Here is a 17,355-nt window from a genome sequence, read left to right as displayed (position 1 = left end):
AACATCTCGCTCACTTGAATGGGAAGGGATGAACTTATTCGGCGAGCGCGTGCGTCTCACATATGTTGAACAGGCTCGCATGGCCCTCATGAAAGAAGTGAAGCAAACCCTATACTCTGTAAGCCATACACCAGTGGATCCTGACGTACCTGAAGTCGAGTCTCGAGTCGAGTTGAGGTTGATAGACTTGAATGCTTTTGTCAAACCGCCAGTTGCCATGCCTGATCGAGATTAGCTGTCGTCTTTTAGAGGAAGGGTTCGAGACTTAGGGAAGATCATGTATATTGAGCGTTGTTATCTCGCCGATTGAGCAAATATATCCCATCTTGAAGAGTTGATTGCATCCTGTTTCCGTTAGCTATTGAGGGTTGGGGTCACTTACTAGACTTAAGCTTATCGAATATCCAGAAGATCGATCACAGATTATACAGAACCCTGAGAACCAGACGTTAGTATTTGCTTGCCTTTCTGGACGGCCTCACCTGTTCGATACTGCTTGGTAGAGTAAAGCATGAACCGATATTATCTGCTGAGACGATCAGGAAAAGGTTCTGGCTGATCTGATTGCAAAAGCACGCAGCAGTCGATATTCTTATAGACGACGACTCATAAAGAAGTACTTGACTTGAACGCAGCCTTTGTCGCTGTCTTGTTCTTGCGTCCGTTTGTTCTATTCTGGTCGACTCGGCGAGCTTTGTACTTTTGTCTCTGAGCGCATAATGGCTATTGTTCGAGTGTTGCAAGTATGTCTCCAATCCACGGAAATCTTCCTTGAAGAATCGCACCGAGTCCAATCATCGATGTGATCCCGAACCTTGTTCCCTGTCGGGGGATTGGATGTGAAACGGGCGCCTTTGTTGCATCCGTTATTGAGATCCCCAGCTTTGTTCTATCAACCGCCAACATTGAGATCGACTCTTTATTTCCCTCCTCTACAATCAAATGAAACATCTGAACCAATGGATTGCCTTCTATTTTGCATCTATTTTCGTCTAGATCTATCTTCAGTCCAATCATGCAGCAGCCAACTCTGCCAAGTACAAGTCCAACGTCTCAGACTCTGACACCCTCGACCTCCTTGCCCTCCGGAACTGTGGCATGCTCTCGCTCGGCTGTGCTCAGTTGCAAGCCCTGGTCATCCCATCCTTGTGTGCCAAGCTTGTACAGTGTCTTTTGTCTCTCACGGTCTAGCATCGGGCCGTCCTTACCACGGCGATGGCGCGACTCCACTGTCTCAACCATTGTCGCATTGTCGCCGTCTAATGGGTAGCCTTCCAGGTCATCTTTGTGTGTCTCGTCGGAGAAGACGAAGCTGCGGTATTCGGTGTTGCTCCAACCGGTTCCTTACAAGTGTCAGTCACATTATTCTGGCCACCGGAAAGCTGAGAAGACGAGGACAGGACATACCCTGGTAAACACTACTATCCTCCCAGTCCTCCGTGAAATAGTGCAGGAAACCACCATGGGTGACGACAACGATCTCCTTCTCCGGCCTCTCCTTCAACCAGCGCCGCGCCTCACGCGCCCGGCTCTTGATCGCCTCGTTGGTTGGCGCATAGCGACCAGTCTGAATACCGTCAGTCTCCCTTCCCCATCACAAATCGAAAGAAACAAACCAACCTTGCTATTCCATCCCTCCTGCACTAAACTCATATCCACGGGGATTCCCTGCTTCTCCATCTCCTTCCGCAGAACCTCTGGGTCACTCCCCGTATCGCAGGGAACGTCACTGGTTTCTTGCACATCTGGCAGCAGCACGATCTTCATATCCTTGTGTTTCTCGAACACGGGCTGGAAGCTCTGGTATGCGGTGTAGATGGTCCGTCGGAGGGGCGACGCGGTGATCAGCTCGATCCGATCATGGAAGGGGAATTTGTCGCGAAGGATGCGACATTGTTCGTTTCCGAGGTCGGTCAGGGAAGGATCGTGGATGACGTGGTTTGCTGTGCTGAGGTTGTGGACGCCCTGATGGTGTGGTAAGTTTCGTGTACGCAGAGAGATGTCTACAATGAGAAACATACCTGCGCGTGGCGAACACAGTGGACAATTGGCGGCATTTTGGAGTCTCTAATGTGATATCTAGAGAGGTACAAGTTAGAATATAGAAGCGTGGGGTAGCGGGGCAGTCAAGACAAATCCTAGCATTCACACGTACCTATCGCGAGTAAGGAGAAAAGGAAAGATTCTTCAAATGTATGACAGAAAATGAGGGAAGACTGTAAAATCTGAAGTTGAGGAACTTGGAGAATAAATCAGTCAGTCACTGTTGGTTGCGACTGGTTGAGTCAATCCCGGAGGACAGCGCACCGTGGGGGTGATGTTGAATATGACTGGACAACAGCGGGACTCAAGACTTACATCCAGAATCTCTATTCGAAGCGTATAGATCGTCTATGTACGAGAAGAAAAATTCAACAGGATAGTGAAGAAATAGGCAAATCACCCCAAAGATCAGAGCGAGAGCAATCATGGCAAATCCCGCCTTTCCATGGCAGCAACGTCATTTGTCGGGGGAAACTTGTCCGAAGACTGGCAGGCAGGTTTGGCGAATCGCCTCACAAGACATGAGCAATGGAAAGAGAAAAATGAGACTGTAATGGGCAACGTATAGGCCCTCCATGAATATGATCATATTATATACAGCACGTCCTCTATGGCTGGATCCCGAAACCACCTAAATACGTCCTATCCTCCATGCACCATGGCCATGAGTGGCGCTTGCAGCGATGTGCGGTATATCACACAAACCAACCTTGCAGAGGGTATTATCTAGCAAGCGAGCATAAGAGTTTGCCTGGCAAATCAAGCAACTCCAAAACCCCGAGCATTCTCAAGAGCTTTGTTAAGCTTCTCTTCCAAGACACTCTTTGATGAGTATTCCGGCAAAAGTAGTCGACCAAAACAGGTCAAACTGGTCGGAAGGCGCTGGAGAAATGTCAGTCTGATAATGTAGCCGAAAAGGAGCCGAGTAAACTTACAGCATCACCCACACCGTTTCTCTGAATGACAAACATGATGCTCGCAATACCGTTCACAGGAACACGATCACTGGCCGTGACAAACTCCAAGAGCTGCGCCTTCTTCTCTGCAGAAAAGCCCTTCACAATGCTCCAGAAATCTCGGATGACTCGGTGATGGGGGCCGAAGCCACCTTCGTATCTGGCATGGCGTTCCAGTTCTCCCAGGTCGATTTCCTGAATTCCTTCGACGACCGTCTTGAAAGCTTCTGGCGTAAAGATTGACAGGGCTGCTCGGTCAAGACAGGTATAGAATCCCCGCGCAAACGCCTCAAACTGGGGTCTGATCGACTTATCAGTAAGCCAGAATATGTAATCTTTGACGAACTGAGCACGGTTCTCATTCGTAACAAGGGAGGCCTCCTCAACTGGAGGCGTCGGGACGCAATGGTCAAGAGGCTCTGATGTGCTCCGATGCGACGGTCCGCAGTCGAGGAAACCAGCATGGACCGCAGCCATGGAGCAGGGAGGACTCAGATCTGCGGGATCAGCATGCCGAGATAGCTCCGACCAGTTCGTTGCAAGTTCCAACGACTTGCCGCGGTCCCTTGCCCGTAAGGGCCATACAGTGTCTCTGTCAACCTTCTCCATGTCAACCGTTTCGACGGCCCCAAAGGCTTCGAAAGTGAACTCATATGTTCGCATGAAGACATCTCCCACATCGCCCTCCTGCCATGACAATAATAACTCAAGTCCTTTCGCAAGCTCCGGCCAGCCATCTCGGATATGCTCCAAGTGTTTTACTTTGAGTCCGAGCAGCTTGCGGTAGAAGGCGACCGGAAAGTTAACCGGCAATGTCAAACCGTTATAGATTGCAAGCGACATGAGCAAGCCCAGGAGCTCGAATTTGTAGAGGGGTTCCAACGAACAAGGCTGAAACCACGAGATACGGGTTCGCGCGTCCATTGTGAACATACCGTACGATGGATCCAGAGCTTCTGCCATGACGACTCGGAAAAACTCTTGCTGGACACCGCCGTGATCGAGGCCTTCTTCACCTTCGTCCATCCCCATCTGCACTTTCAGTGGACGCATCAGCTCTCTTCTCTCCCGCCGCCAGAGTTGGTTAAGAGCATCGGTGAGCACGTTATCACGACGCACCATGAGAACCAGGTACGTAGACATGGATGTCTTCATTTGTGACAACAGCATAACATCATCTTGTATCGGGATCGGTCCAAATGCGGTCTGGTTCACGTGTCTCGAGGTTGTCATGGCAGCTTCGTAGTACTTGGACATGGCAGCGTAGTTCAGGGCGCGGAAATAAATGACGAGTGCTGAAGGAGGAAAAAGGAACGAATAAGAAAGCAGATGTAACGTTTTGTTATTGGTCAACCTTCCCATCCATTCCACAGGCATATCCAGCGGCTCCAACCGCTCGCAGAGGAACGGGGTGTGGAAATCTTCCGGGATCAACCCCAGGCGGTTGCGCTGCTTGTACATCCGTGACAGAATCTCCACGACGCCTCCAGCGGAGCTGCTCCGTGACATCTCAGGATTACCGTCCCATTCTCTCAGGAAAAGAGTCCGAAGCCATTCAGCGATAATAGCGGCTGCAGATGGTGGGAGTTCGGCTTCATCTGACTCGTCCGTTCCTGCTCTTACAAGGCTGTAATGGTCGCTCAGGTTGTTCATCAGAAGATCCAGGGTACTGTCTTGTCGCTTCTTGGAGAAATCTTGGAGGCAAGGATGACGCGCTTTCGATATCTCATAAAAAGCCAAGCGCGCGGTAAGAGCACGCACCAGCCGGTTGATCAACCGCAAAGCCAGCTCGTGCTCAAGCTTGTCAGTGAGCTCGACAATGGACTGTGCCTTTGCTGGAGAGAGTTTTTCCATGTCTGCACTCGAAGCCACGGTGCCAAGGGCGCGCATTTGAAGGACCGAACGCCATGTGTGCGCATCAACTTGGGGAAGACTGCTGGTGAGGGCAAAGAAGGCAACGGTTGCAATATCTGCCGCATTGGCATCAGCCAAATGTTCGTGGCCTTCGAAATCAGATGTTCGCCGACCGATGATTGGCATAGATGACGGCCCGGTTGAAGTCGAGTTGGTTGACGAACGGCGTGATAGACGACCAGGCACGTAGAGCTCTTTTGGTGGCATAAACAGCGTCTCCACTGCGCGCCACAGGCTATGGAGAGCAATATCCCAGGGACAGAAAGTGAACAGCTTGCTCAGCGATGGTTGTAGCTGCTGCAAATCAAGCTTCGAATTTGAGTAATCCTGCTCCGGGCCAGCCGTCTCGTCTCGGAATGAGCGAAGAATTTGCTTGGTAGAACCCAGTGCGTAGAATACACTCTGGGCAAGGAATATATACATTCGACGCTGGCGCGATGTTGCAAACTGCCATTCCGGATTCTCAAAGTTCCCTGTAGATTCCATGTAACGCAGCTCGTCCCTCCATCTCTGAGCTTCTTCGTCAGATTGAACCATCATTCGCGCGAGCCCGTCGATGATTGCGCCATTTAAGTGACTTAGCGTTTGAACAGTCAGCGGTCGTTCCACCTTTTGATAAGAGCTTTTGCAATTTGACTGGTCATCGTTCGAAGATTGTGTTTCTGATGCCAAGTGGTCGTCTCTAGGTGCCAGCGGCTTTTCGGCATCCTGATTCTGGGTGTCATTTAAGAATTTCGCACTATCCCACGACACACGCCTCTCCTTCTTTTTCCGCTGTGTCTGTGTAAAAGACCCATCGAGATGTTCATTTCTGCCGCGATGTTTTTGCGGGCGATGCTTCAATGCCGGCGGCGATGGTATGTTGACCGATCCGTCAGTCTCAAGATGCGAATTGTAAGAGAGCTTTCGGCTTGGCCTCAAGTCTGGCCGCGACTTTCCCTCTTTGATTGTGCGCGGACTTTGTTGATGCTGGTCTGTCTCGATCAGGGATATTCGTCTCACTTGATGCTCGGGTTTCGATTCAACTCGGGCGACTCGTCTATTCGCATCTCGTGACGAAGGAGTATGGGGAGGAGCCCCCGGTGACTTATTTTGCATGCTTGCACGCCGCCTTGCGCACGTAGATCCCATAGTAGTATTTGTATGTTCGCAACCCTCGCGTTTGGGTGACCGAGCGTGTTGCTTACCCAAACGATCTGCATCTGAATCCAGCACGTCTGGTGACCGCCGTAGAGGGAGCCATTCAACCATTCGGAGCGAGAGAGTATCAAACAGGTTCTGCGTAAAGGACTTCGGGTCTTTCATTCGTTGTGTCGCGGATTCGTCGTCAACTGGCGCGGGCTCATTTTGCTGTCGCGATTCCATATACGACCCGGGCCCTATTCCGATGTCGTCAGAGGGCTTCGCAGACGCTGCATCTTGATTGAGCAAGGCCCTGTTTGCCGACAGATCCCCAGCTGTTCTCCGACTCGATGCCGATGATGGACTTCGTGCTTCGGTACGGTCGGTCAATGCTCCGCGGCCTGACCGTCTCGATGAACGCAGATGATCGTGAGACGACAGCTCCGACGGGACGCGCTGGGAGTTACGGCAGAGACCGCTCTCCGGATTGTCCAAGCTAGCCAAGTAGCAGGCCAGGGTCCGGGCACTTAGCTCAGTGTAACGGCGATACGGCCCTTCAGATACCCTTCGCCTGTAACTCGCGCAGGTCGGAGTGCGGCAGGCTGGATCTTGACATCCATGGAGGAGCTGGTTTTTGTATCTTTAAATCAAAACTCAATTAGCCGTGACCCACGCCTCACATCGTCGGGTTTTAGGTGGTTTCGTGTGACACACTCACTTTCGGACTAGAAGGTTGAACTGGCGTCGTCGCTCCTCCCTATACCACAATAGCACTTGCGCCGGATCGGACACATCGATGGTGTTCTGAACAACGATATCTGGCGCGTTTGAAGGAAGCTTTGACCGATGGAACTGAGACCGGTCGACGCCAGAGCTCACTGAAGCTCCGCGGAGCCTAGTCATCTTCGCGGACTGAGGAGCATACCTGAGCGGTGACGGTCAGGATAGAGCCGTTCCTATCGTACGTATAAGAAGCGGAAAAATATGGTTGAAAGCAAAATGGTTGCGGTTGGGATCGTGAACAGCGTATGTGACGGCCAGCTGTTCCTCCGCCAAGCTGATATCATCGCCAGAGAGGCATCCTAGCCTCAGGCGCCAAACCCCATGATTGCAGATGACTAAAACGTCTGGAACATTGATGATCCAGAGATGTCAAGCCTAAACCGGAATAGGGCAGCCTTGTATTCAATTAACTTAGTCGGGCTTAGGTTAGAGCGTCACGTGCCTTTAACGTCATCGCCACTGTCCAAAATTACAGCCTTAAAGCGGCAAGGCGAGGATTTTGTGCGGTTCGAATGGAACTTTATCGGAGGTGATTATTGATTATCAATAGTTTCTTCGACCAGCACCCATCAAGTGAGATCAGGAACGCTTACTGATCGCCTGGCACCCTTTGGTTGCCTCTCATTTCCTGTCTCTTGCCTTCCCTTTATCTTCATCAGGACCTGACTCACTCTTCACTTCATCGTGCTCGAGTTTTCGCATCGACTTGTACCCCGCTCGAATTTCTTCCCACAACGAGTAGTGGCAATCAACCACCGCATCACTTTTTTGTTTGATAGCCTTATTCTTTCATCGATCACTTCAGCAACTTTCAAGATGTCTTCTCTTCCTTATACTTGCAATACCTGCTTGGTTGCGTTCCGGAGCAGCGATGCTCAAAGGGATCACATGCGCACGGATTGGCAGTAGGTTTCCCGGAAGCCCATGTCACTTCTGTCAAGTTACTAATATCAATAGTTTATATAACATGAAGCGCCGTGTTGCCTCTCTGCCTCCAGTATCCCAGGAAATCTTCAATGAAAAAGTCCTTGCCGCCAAAGCCACTTCGACCGCCGCTGCCGCCAAGGCGTCCTTCGAGAAGTCCTGCCTCGCTTGCCAGAAGACATTCTACAGTGAGAACTCGTATCAGAACCACGTGAAGAGCTCCAAGCACAAGGCCCGCGAGGCGCGGATGAGCAAAGACCTTGCAGACGATTCGTCATCCGTCTTGAGCTCCACCTTCTCTCTGGGCGAACCGATCAACAAGTCTCAGGAAGGCGACTCGGAAGTCGCCAAGGTTGCCGACAATCTCAAGACATCGACGATCGAGGAAGAGGATGAGGATGAGGAGGAGCTCGAGGAGGACGGGTCTGAATACTCGCCTTCCCGCTGTCTGTTCTGTAGCCACAAGGCTTCGGACCTTCAGGAGAACACAGAGCACATGCGCAAGAGCCACGGCATGTTCATCCCCGAGAAAGACTACCTCGTCAACCTCGAGGGTCTGATCCACTACCTCTACCGGAAAATCAACGAGAACAGCGAATGCCTCTACTGCCATGCCATCCGAAACAGCCCCGCCGGCATTCGTACTCACATGCGGGACAAGGGCCATTGCATGATCGCTTTCGAGACCGAGGAGGAGCAGATCGAGATTGGCCAGTACTACGACTTCCGCAGCACATACTCCGATGACGAGGCCGGGTCAGTAACCAGCGAGACACCAGAGGACGGCGGAGTCAAGGTAACCGGCTCGGACGTCGACGACGACGGATGGGAGACGGAAACCTCGGCCTCCTCCCTGGACGAGGACGAAGACGACGACGACTTCGATTCCCACAGAAAGGCACCCGTCGTGTACCAGACCGAATACGAACTGCACCTCCCCTCCGGCAAGAGCGTCGGCCACCGCTCTCTCGCCAAATACTACCGCCAGAACCTGCACAACTACCCATCGATGGAGGAGCGGATTGCCCGCCAACTCGCCATCGAAAACGGCGAAGTCGAGGAAGAGCGGCCCCGGGGCCGCAACCCCGCTCGCGCTCTTGTCACCCGTGCCAATGGCGGCCTGGGCATGATCGGCGCCACGGAGGATCAGAAACGAGTCGCTGTCATGTCGGAACGCAAGGACCGGACGCGCGCCATCCGGCAAGAACTCCGGTACAGAGACCGGGTCAATCGGGCTGCGAACAACCAGAAACACTTCCGGGTATGTACATCTTTCCTTGACCAGTCTAACAGGATGCTGACGTTGACTACTAGGACCCTCTTCTGCAATGATCACGTTATTGTCGGTCAATGGTTTGGTTTTTGTCAAGTCGATTACGGGAGTTAATTCAGGTGCATGCATATACATGGATGAGATGAGATGATCAAAATATCAAAAGTCGAATGCATATGACGAATTTCTGGATTTCGTAGTGCCATACAGGCGGTCTATCGTCTCTACAATCATTTCTTTATGATGGAGAAAATAGACAAGTCGATTAGACTGAAGGGTTACAGGCTATTTATGCATGGGATACGCTTCCCGAATGAAGGATTTCAAAACGAACACCGTTATCGTTCGCTCTTTTCCGTAGTCACGTACAGTATGCTCATACACAGGCGCTTACATCAAGGACTCGCTTGCACGATCGTCGCTCTGGCCGGCAGAGTGATGGAGAGGTGGAGAGGTGGAGAGGTAGAGAGGTGGAGAAGGAGGAAGAGGCGCCTTCCAATCGCGAAAAAGCTCACCGAGACAACAGGGGTGCTTCTTCGTCAGGCCGCCGGCCGTCCGAAGTTTTCGCGTGGGACTTGTGCTTGCGGCGGCGTTTCTTCTTTTTGTGCCCGTTAGGTTGTGTAGCAGGGGCGGATTGCTCTTCATCAAGGTCAATGAGCTGGCCGTCCTGACGAACGGGGAACTCGGCTTGCTTATTGGACGATCGTTCGTCATCATCGGAGGTGTTGCTGCTGGTGGTGTGGAGAATGACTTTGCGGATTCCGTTGACGTCGACGACCTGCTCGGTGATGCTGCCGCTGCGGGCGGGTCCCTTGTGCATGTAACTACTGCCTAGTCGGGCCCGTTCCTCAGGCCGGTTCCGCAGGTCAGACGATGTGGTGCTGGTGGCGATGCTCGTCCTCGACGGCGGTTTATCATCCTGCTCTTCGTGGACGGCTTCTGGAATGGTTAGTTCGAGGGCATCGTTATCCGAGGCTCGGTTGTTTATGGTGCCGTAGCCTAGCTTGACCGCGTGGACACCGTCTCGGGCGTCAATGCCAGATTGAAGGAGTCCAGCTCCTATGCCTCCGGCCAAGCCGGTAGATGTATTGTTCACGACCTGGGAGCCCGAGGTGCTGTGCCCGGAATCCATATCAGTGTGTCCCGATCGGCTGGGAGAGCCGCTTGCTCGCTTGATCTTCACGTTTTGGTAGCGAGTTTGACGAGGGCGGCTGGCCAGGTTGGACGGTCCAAGGTGCTTCAGATGTTCGCGTATCTCGTCAGTAGCCCCTCTGTGAGTGAGGAAACCATCAGTCGAGTCGGAATTCTTGTCCGAGGTCTGGAGGCGCAGATGGAAGCGTGGCGGAGGAGCTTCCACGGAGCTGCGACGCCGATCGACGGAGGGCATACGGGATTGGCCGTCGGTTTCCAGCAGAGGCCCGCGGACTCGAGAGCGAGCATGGGCGGCTCCTCGACAATGCGACCTTTCGGAACGCGAGACTTGGGAGCCGGAGCCATGCGCCTAATTGCCTTGTGTACATCAATGAAGACATCGGACTCGTCAATAATTTCCCTGCTCGCTCGTCAGTGTCATCTGGCTGGATAAGGGACAACGCAAAACCACATACTCGCCAATTAGCTCCTCGATCACGTCCTCCAAGGTGACCACTCCCAATGCACCACGATCCTCACCAGGATATTCGGAGACGAGAACCATGTGCGACTTGCCCTCCTGGAAGAAGTTGACAATGTCCAGACAGCTGGTTTCGGGGCGAGTTTCGGGAAGCGTCGCCAAAGCGAAATCTCGCACGCGCTTGCAATCCTCGGGATCATAGGTGATCAGCATCTTGACCAAGAGCATACCCACAAAGTTCATAGGGTTATCGGGGGCATGGATAGGAATTCGGGAGTATCCCTGGGACAGAATGAGATCCATAGTCGATTCGTCCAAGACGGTATCTGCGGACATGGTAAAGACATCTTCCATGGGCGTCATGATGCTTCCGACGGACTTTTCTTTTAGGTCCAGCACAGCGCTGATGATGGTGACTTCATCCGAGTTGAGCTGTTCTCCCGCCTCACCCAGAGTCTTGTGCAATGTCACCAGAGTCTTCAGACCAGCCTTCTTGTAAATTGTTCCATGATCTTCACCCAGTAGTCTGTCCAACAGCTTGGCCACGGGCCAAGCGACAGGAGACATGATGTACATAAGCGCTAGGACGCAGGGAGCCATCCAGGCCCCGATCGGGAGACCGTATCGGACACATATCGACTGAGGAACGATTTCACCAAAGATCACTGAGACATCGTTAACACGACGCCAATTGGAGGGGTACCAATCAAAAGGCGGGCGAAAATATTTACCGATGAGTACAGTGCTGCCCAAAACAGCAGGCCAGCCTCCTCCGAGCGATCGATCGAGGATGATGGGGAGAGTCTCGTTGGTGATGACGTTACTGAGCAGCAAAGTGACCAGAACCCAATGTTTTCCTTTCTTGAGGAGTCGAAGCACACTAGCGGCATTTCTGCGTTCGGATTTATCGCCTGACGATTTGATGACTTGCAGATAGACCTCATCCTATCGGATTGACGTGGAGGGTTAGTTTTAGCTCAAGCGACCGACACGTCAAGGCCCCGATCGGCAGGGATAACCAGAAAACATACCTGGCCCATCAAAGCAATGGTCAACCCAGCAAAGGCACCACCGCTCAGCACGAGCGCAGCGGCCACACCGAGATAGAGCCATAACCCTGGGTCATCGGCTGGTTTGGGGGCGAATTCATGGCCGCCCAAGACATGGTGTTGATTGCGAGAGACGACTGTAGGAGCGGCGGAGATGAGGGGTATATGGGCGGAAGCCAGAAGAAACAGTTTCGCTAAACCGAGGACAACGGGCCTGAAGGCCATGTAGCGGTTGGCCGAAGATATAGCCATCAGCAGTTGGTGAGGGAGTAGAAAAAGAGAAGTGAGTAGTAGCGCGGGCTACTGCAGTGACATATTTATGGCGAAAAACGATGGATTTAGTGTCTCTTTTCTCCTCTTTCTGGACTAGTTGGGGGACGAGACTCTGAGAGTCCCAAACCTAAGGCCTAAAGAGTTTCCGGGCCAAGCGGTAGACTACCTTATTCCGTTACTTAAGACTACGGTGGATGTCCCGATGACGTGCGGCCCTCTCTCGGCTGGTGGAGCTCCCAGCACGTCCTCATTCTTCAAGCTTTGGGGTATCTATTTTCCGTATCAGATCGACTGAAATGATGCTATCTACCTAGCTAGTCTTCTGTTTCAGTCATATCTAAAGAGGTAGAATCTCTTGTCGATGGGCTTGATCCTGCAAACGAACAGCAGCAAGGAGTTTCCCACTTTCCACCCTGTTCTTGAGCCTTTTCTCTTTTTTCTTTTTTACTTCTTTTTTTATTTAGCAACTAGACCTTATTGGGTTTAGTGCCTCGGGCTTGGATTTGTATTACTCCAGAAACGGACTGGTTGCGAGACATTGATACCCAATCAAATGCTTAGCCGAATGCATGAGATTGTACTAACCACTAAGGGTTAGCATTTGGCCACAGCTTCCATTTCCGATTCTCCAAGCAATAACAGCACCAAGTTCTAGGTATCTACTCAATCTACTATGAAGAATAAAGAAGAATAGCGAAGAAGGATAACTGGACCTACTCGCTAGAGCTTAACAGCCTCTGTATCTTCGTCGAAGTTCGGTTCAATTGCTCATCCAGCTGTGGTAGCATGTATTCAGTCAGATCAGCGTCGACAGACAGCATGGTGCAATAAACTTGCCTATTTTCAAGAATAGAGAGACTACAGTCCATTGGAGAAACAAGGACAATATCCTCTGTCCATGATCGACAATTGAATCTCCCTGGTCATCTTGGATCATATCAAAGATGGAGCGCATAACAACCAGGTATAAGTGCCTCCCCGTTAGGGACGAATTCTACTCTCTTTTACCATCTGATCTACTGGTTTCTGTGCTCAGCTTTGGACGACTCGTGGAACAGTTGTCCTTAATATCCTTGAGCGATGCTAGTGCTGTTCCAATGCCTCGGTCGATCTGGATTGCCATAGTTAATCTGCTGCGAAGATGCAAGTAGTGGAAATAAACATAAAGGAACGGGAATAGAAGATGTAGTACTGAGCAGAGAAAACCAAGATAAAGTAAAGGAGATGCGTTTTCAAGGACAAAAGGCAACTGATCTGTCGTTGCAAATGTGAATGCTGATCATTGAGCTGTATATGAGTTGCCCCATGAGTGGTCCTCTCGGCTTTCCATGCCCTTTCGAATTGACGGACTATGGAGTGGCTGGAGTTTACTGGAAGTAAGGTACCCAATAGTTGACATGCTGAAGACATCGGTCTTGTTACATGTCCTACTGTCCCAGAAGTGCTGGGAGTCTATCCTCTTACATGTTCCTGGAAAACTTACTGTGGGCTGCTGCGTCTCTCCACAATAGTTATGACCATGGCTAACATCAGACTTCGAATGACAGCTTGACACCTCGACGATCTGATCCCCTCTCATAAAGACATCACTTTCTCTGGACCTGTAATCACCATAACCAAAGGAAATGATCTCGAGATGGAGATACCACCATGACCTACCGTAGTGACATAGCAGGAAGCTCTCACCACCAAGGCCAGATGCTTCCAGCACCTCATGATGATGCCAGTCCCTTCTCTGCACTCTGATATTCACTTCTTGTAGCCTGTATCTCGTCCAGACTGACGTAGGTTCCGGATCCTGCCCCCCAGCAGACGTGTTATATTCACTCTGTGCCCGTTTCCGGCCCGGTTCTGCTGCTGGCTTCCCAGCTTCACCTCCCCAAAGACTCGCTTGACATGATAACATTCACTTGATCTCGCTTACCTGTTGCTGAAGCAGGTTTGGTGATTCTTGCCACTCGTTTTGTTGTGTTTCCCCTGCCTCCTGCTCACTGTTTCTCTCTCTTCTTCTGCTCTCTCTCTCTCTCCTGCTTCTCTCCTTCTTCTTCTCTGCGAAAGCTTCTCTGCGAAAGCATCTCTACCATCTTCCAATCTCCTAAAGCGATCATCAAGAAAGTACCAACTCTTCAAACAAGATATCTTCGTCTCAAAGCATCTCATCAGATTATCGTTCCAGGAACCTCAATCATCTCTTGTGTTCTCCTCAAATCGACTCATCAAGAAGCCACCAAGTGCTTCTCTTCTCTCGACAACATTCCAAAAGACAGGAACCCAGTGTTGACCAATTCTTTTTTCCCCTCCACCACCTCCCAAGCAACATGACTTCTCACGTCGAGATGTACTTCCTGTACGGAGAAGCCTACGACGAAACCGCCCCAGTCACAAGGGCAGAGGCCTGGGTCCGTCAGTTCGCTTACGCGGACTTGACGACCGGCGCCGCGCTTTCCTTTGCGCTTGTCACTCTCCTGGGGGTCATGGTTTTGTTTTGGGAGGATCTCGCTCCCTGGATCTCGGCCGTTGCGAAGAGACTCGTCTCACCGATCCTTGCCGTGGTTGCCGCAGCCAGTCCGCTCGTTATGCAGCTGGTTAGCGTTCGCTCTCGTCAGGAGCTCGGCACCATCGTGCAGGATTGGGTCAAGCAGCCGATTGTCGACTGTCGCCTCGTCCGACTCGTCTCCACCGTTGTCAGCTGGTGGTTTCCCTCCAAACAACCCCTGACAACAGTCTGCCGGCTAGCCGGTTCATTTGTCTGCGGTATGACCGCGTACGTGTGGCTCTTCTTCCCTCTTTGGCAGTTCCTGTCTGGCTTTGCCGACGGTCTGCTGACTGAGACGAAGGAGATGTCCCTGTACTGCATGGGCATCCACGGACGGTGGACCATCGCTAGTCAGCTTACCTGGCGTCAGTGGGGGAAGGTCGCCTTCTGCAACGGTGAGGAGACCGGACTCGAGCTGCGCGCGACAATCGAGGACGATTGGCAACTGCCACGTCTCTTCGACCTCGACGGCGAGATCCACCACCTCCGTATCCTTGCTTTCGCGGTTGCCAGTGTCTCGCTCGCCATCACGGCGGCGTGGTCGTTCCGCGCTCTCTCCAAGACCTCCTTGTTCGCGCGTGTCGTCGTTGTTTTCCAGCAGCCCTCGTCTCCGGGCCAGAGAGCGGACCAGGTCGCCGGCAGCGAGACACAGCTTCCTGGGTCGTCCATCAACAAGCGGCAGGATGATTTGATGAACCTGATCAGCAGGTATGAAGGCATCCTTTCCGAGAAGGAACGTCTCCTGTCCGCCACGACCCAGAAGCTTAGGGCGACCGAGCAACGGATGGAGGATGGCTGGGTTCAAGCCAACCGGCTGGCTGCCGTCCAAGTCAAACGCGCCGAGGAAACTCGCCCCCGTGAGTCGACCGACGTTGCCCTGTTGCGATTGCGACGCAAGCTCGCGGAAACGGAGGCGCAGCTCAGCCTGGCCCGGGGTAGAGCGAGAGCGGTGGAGGATGATGCCACTGCGAGAGTGCGGTCCCTCTGCAACCAAATGGCCGAGCTGGAACAGCAGCTGCAGGCCCAGAGGGAACAGGCGGGGGACATTTCCCTGGGCGAAGTCGATTCGCTCAGAGCCGAACTCCAAGTTCGGAATGACCAGCTCGTCGCCATTGAGCACCGCCTGGCCACCGCAGAGGCCAGAGAGCGCGACTCTCGTGGCCGGGCAAACGATGCCGAAGCCGAGCGTCGCCAACTCGCCGATCGCGTCCACAAGCTCGATGCTCAAGCCCAGGAACTCACTGCCCAGAACGAGGTGCTCCAGGCCTTGTGCGACACCCTGTCGCAGGAGTGTGGTTCTCTGGCGGCAATCCAGCAGGAGCGCGATGACGCGTTCAGGCTGGCATCCGCCCTGCAGCACGAGCTCGTGTCGACAAGAGCGACGGCGGAGATCGCATTTAGGGAATCCCAGGAGTCCCTCGCTCAGACTCGCGCAGCCGAATCAAACCTCCGACAATCCATGCAGGAACTCAGGCACGCCTGCGACTTGACTCTCGCGCAGGAACATGCGGCCAGTGCTCGGGCTCAGGCTCGGGCGTCCGAACTTGAGGCGGAGGTCGAAGACCTCCAAACCAAGGTCGGGCTGGCCATGAGGGACGCACAGAGGGCCCAGGAGAGGGCGGTGTCTGCCGAGAGGACCATCGGGATCCTCCAGACCCGCCTGACCAGGCATGAGGACGCTGCCCGGGGCGCGTTGCAAGAGATCCCCAAGCGCCACATTGGCAACTTGGGGTCCATCTCCACCGCCCTGGCCGAGAGCGAGGTGAAGGTTGCCCAGCAGCAGGCCCTAATCAACGACCTCGGGCGCCAAGTCGAGCAGCTCAAGCTGCAGGGACCGTCTGGCCCGACCGACAAGGCTGTCCAGGAGGACATTCAGAAGCTGCGGGCTGCCCTTGATAGGGTACGGAGAGAGCGGACGGAGGACCAACTCCGTTGGGACAAGAGAACGCGTGAGCTGGAGGAGGACAACCGAAAGCTGCGCATCTCGCTGTCGAACGCAGAGGCAGCGTCGGCCCGCCGTCCGGGCGGTCGCCGGCCTCCTACTCTCCCCTGATTTCCTACAGGTGTGCTAGTTCAGCCCATCTGGACCGGCCGGGGAGTTCCCGTCTCGACGGGGCTTTCAAGGCAACGGGCCGGTGGACCCCTGAGCAGAGTCCCTGGATCGGGGCCCTATTATCCTTCCCTAAATGTCGACGTTTCGGCTCGGTATCCTCGCAGTGGCATAAAGTAAACGGGGGCAGCGCGTGTTGCGGAACGTGGGTGGGCTAGGGGTCCTTGATGGACACGCACACGGCGCTTGCCAGGGATAGGGGGGCGGTGGAGGAAGGAAATTGCCTTCGGGCCGGGGACTTGAATTCAGGGATGGATTATGGGGATGGACTTTGGGCTGGTGAGGCGGGCGTGTGTTGGTGGGCGGGCTAGGGTCCTTGATGGACAAACACACGTCCCGCGGAGTGAAGGGAATCATCGGAGTCGGCGCGAGTCTTGATCATGGCCAGGAGTGATTTTGAAGCGTCCGTTTTTCTGTGCTGTTGGCGTTCTGGTGTTGGTCTTTCACATGACAAATGAATGAACCGCTCAGTTGCAACTGAGTGATGATTGAATGAGTATGATTTGACCTCGTCATAGACTTGATGCCGTAATCGTTCCCAGTTCGTACTGTGATTTGCAGTCGTTGATCAATCTTGGCTGATAATGATCGACTCGGAAGATCACCTCCAGCCCTATGGCCACAGCATTTTAATTTTCACTGGTCGTGACTTGTCCTTTGAGGTTCATGTTCAGAATCTTCATGACGAGGTGCTCCATATTCATCCACTCGCCCTGTAGACCCTACTGTTTCATCTTCCCCACTCGAATCCACATTCTCC

At 53.0% G+C, this 17,355-nt stretch overlaps 6 protein-coding genes across 6 annotated transcripts; 2 read left to right on the top strand and 4 right to left on the bottom strand.

Moving 5' to 3' along the window:
• Positions 1–961: 961 nt before the first annotated feature.
• P174DRAFT_436780 (uncharacterized protein) lies at positions 962–2,428 on the bottom strand. The gene is made up of 6 exons (XM_024826122.1): positions 2,359–2,428; positions 2,156–2,239; positions 2,022–2,079; positions 1,621–1,965; positions 1,408–1,567; positions 962–1,343 (listed from the first exon to the last, which is right to left on the bottom strand). The coding sequence occupies exons 3-6, from the start codon at positions 2,055–2,057 to the stop codon at positions 1,054–1,056; spliced, it is 831 nt and encodes a 276-aa protein (XP_024686968.1). The 5' UTR covers positions 2,058–2,079; positions 2,156–2,239; positions 2,359–2,428; the 3' UTR covers positions 962–1,053.
• Positions 2,429–2,614: 186 nt separating this feature from the next.
• Positions 2,615–7,083, bottom strand: P174DRAFT_447002 (HECT domain protein). Its single transcript, XM_024828636.1, has 3 exons — positions 6,754–7,083; positions 2,979–6,675; positions 2,615–2,925 (listed from the first exon to the last, which is right to left on the bottom strand). Exons 1-3 carry the CDS (start codon positions 6,936–6,938, stop codon positions 2,803–2,805), a joined length of 4,005 nt encoding a protein of 1,334 aa, XP_024686967.1. The 5' UTR covers positions 6,939–7,083; the 3' UTR covers positions 2,615–2,802.
• Positions 7,084–7,348: 265 nt separating this feature from the next.
• Positions 7,349–9,134, top strand: P174DRAFT_399135 (putative C2H2 finger domain protein). The gene is made up of 2 exons (XM_024823859.1): positions 7,349–7,723; positions 7,776–9,134. Exons 1-2 carry the CDS (start codon positions 7,635–7,637, stop codon positions 9,127–9,129), a joined length of 1,443 nt encoding a protein of 480 aa, XP_024686966.1. The 5' UTR covers positions 7,349–7,634; the 3' UTR covers positions 9,130–9,134.
• A 73-nt stretch (positions 9,135–9,207) lies between these two features.
• On the bottom strand, positions 9,208–12,066 carry P174DRAFT_436776 (putative DUF21 and CBS domain protein (Mam3)). Its single transcript, XM_024826121.1, has 5 exons — positions 11,659–12,066; positions 11,359–11,572; positions 10,623–11,292; positions 10,479–10,567; positions 9,208–10,440 (listed from the first exon to the last, which is right to left on the bottom strand). Exons 1-5 carry the CDS (start codon positions 11,899–11,901, stop codon positions 9,527–9,529), a joined length of 2,130 nt encoding a protein of 709 aa, XP_024686965.1. The 5' UTR covers positions 11,902–12,066; the 3' UTR covers positions 9,208–9,526.
• A 2,201-nt stretch (positions 12,067–14,267) lies between these two features.
• P174DRAFT_426670 (uncharacterized protein) lies at positions 14,268–16,538 on the top strand (the record flags this gene model as incomplete). The annotated part of the gene is made up of 1 exon (XM_024825395.1): positions 14,268–16,538. One exon carries the CDS (start codon positions 14,268–14,270, stop codon positions 16,536–16,538), a length of 2,271 nt encoding a protein of 756 aa, XP_024686964.1.
• A 65-nt stretch (positions 16,539–16,603) lies between these two features.
• P174DRAFT_14724 (uncharacterized protein) lies at positions 16,604–17,213 on the bottom strand. The gene has a single exon (XM_024821151.1). The coding sequence runs from the start codon at positions 16,950–16,952 to the stop codon at positions 16,668–16,670; it is 285 nt and encodes a 94-aa protein (XP_024686963.1). The 5' UTR covers positions 16,953–17,213; the 3' UTR covers positions 16,604–16,667.
• Positions 17,214–17,355: the final 142 nt, after the last annotated feature.

This window comes from Aspergillus novofumigatus (genome assembly GCF_002847465.1).
Source record: "Aspergillus novofumigatus IBT 16806 chromosome Unknown P174scaffold_1, whole genome shotgun sequence".
Taxonomy (NCBI): domain Eukaryota; kingdom Fungi; phylum Ascomycota; class Eurotiomycetes; order Eurotiales; family Aspergillaceae; genus Aspergillus; species Aspergillus novofumigatus.
Note: the sequence above shows the minus strand (reverse complement) of the source record. Positions and strands in the feature narration are given on the sequence as shown.

Bases quoted from the DNA above. Each gene is read 5' to 3' on its own strand.
- P174DRAFT_447002 (XM_024828636.1), bottom strand. From the start codon at position 6,938: ATGACTAGGCTCCGCGGAGCTTCAGTGAGCTCTGGCGTCGACCGGTCT. The intron at 6,676-6,753 runs GTGAGTGTGTCA...TTTGATTTAAAG, and splicing joins TTCAACCTTCTAGTCCGAAA to ATACAAAAACCAGCTCCTCC. The intron at 2,926-2,978 runs GTAAGTTTACTC...ACATTTCTCCAG, and splicing joins GAAACGGTGTGGGTGATGCT to CGCCTTCCGACCAGTTTGAC.
- P174DRAFT_436776 (XM_024826121.1), bottom strand. From the start codon at position 11,901: ATGGCCTTCAGGCCCGTTGTCCTCGGTTTAGCGAAACTGTTTCTTCTG. The intron at 11,573-11,658 runs GTATGTTTTCTG...TCAATCCGATAG, and splicing joins CCATTGCTTTGATGGGCCAG to GATGAGGTCTATCTGCAAGT. The intron at 10,568-10,622 runs GTATGTGGTTTT...ACGAGCGAGCAG, and splicing joins ATCGAGGAGCTAATTGGCGA to GGAAATTATTGACGAGTCCG.
- P174DRAFT_399135 (XM_024823859.1), top strand. From the start codon at position 7,635: ATGTCTTCTCTTCCTTATACTTGCAATACCTGCTTGGTTGCGTTCCGG. The intron at 7,724-7,775 runs GTAGGTTTCCCG...TAATATCAATAG, and splicing joins CACATGCGCACGGATTGGCA to TTTATATAACATGAAGCGCC.
- P174DRAFT_436780 (XM_024826122.1), bottom strand. From the start codon at position 2,057: ATGCCGCCAATTGTCCACTGTGTTCGCCACGCGCAG. The intron at 1,966-2,021 runs GTATGTTTCTCA...CCACACCATCAG, and splicing joins ACTGTGTTCGCCACGCGCAG to GGCGTCCACAACCTCAGCAC. The intron at 1,568-1,620 runs GTTGGTTTGTTT...GACGGTATTCAG, and splicing joins AGGAGGGATGGAATAGCAAG to ACTGGTCGCTATGCGCCAAC.
- P174DRAFT_14724 (XM_024821151.1), bottom strand. From the start codon at position 16,952: ATGATTCCCTTCACTCCGCGGGACGTGTGTTTGTCCATCAAGGACCCT.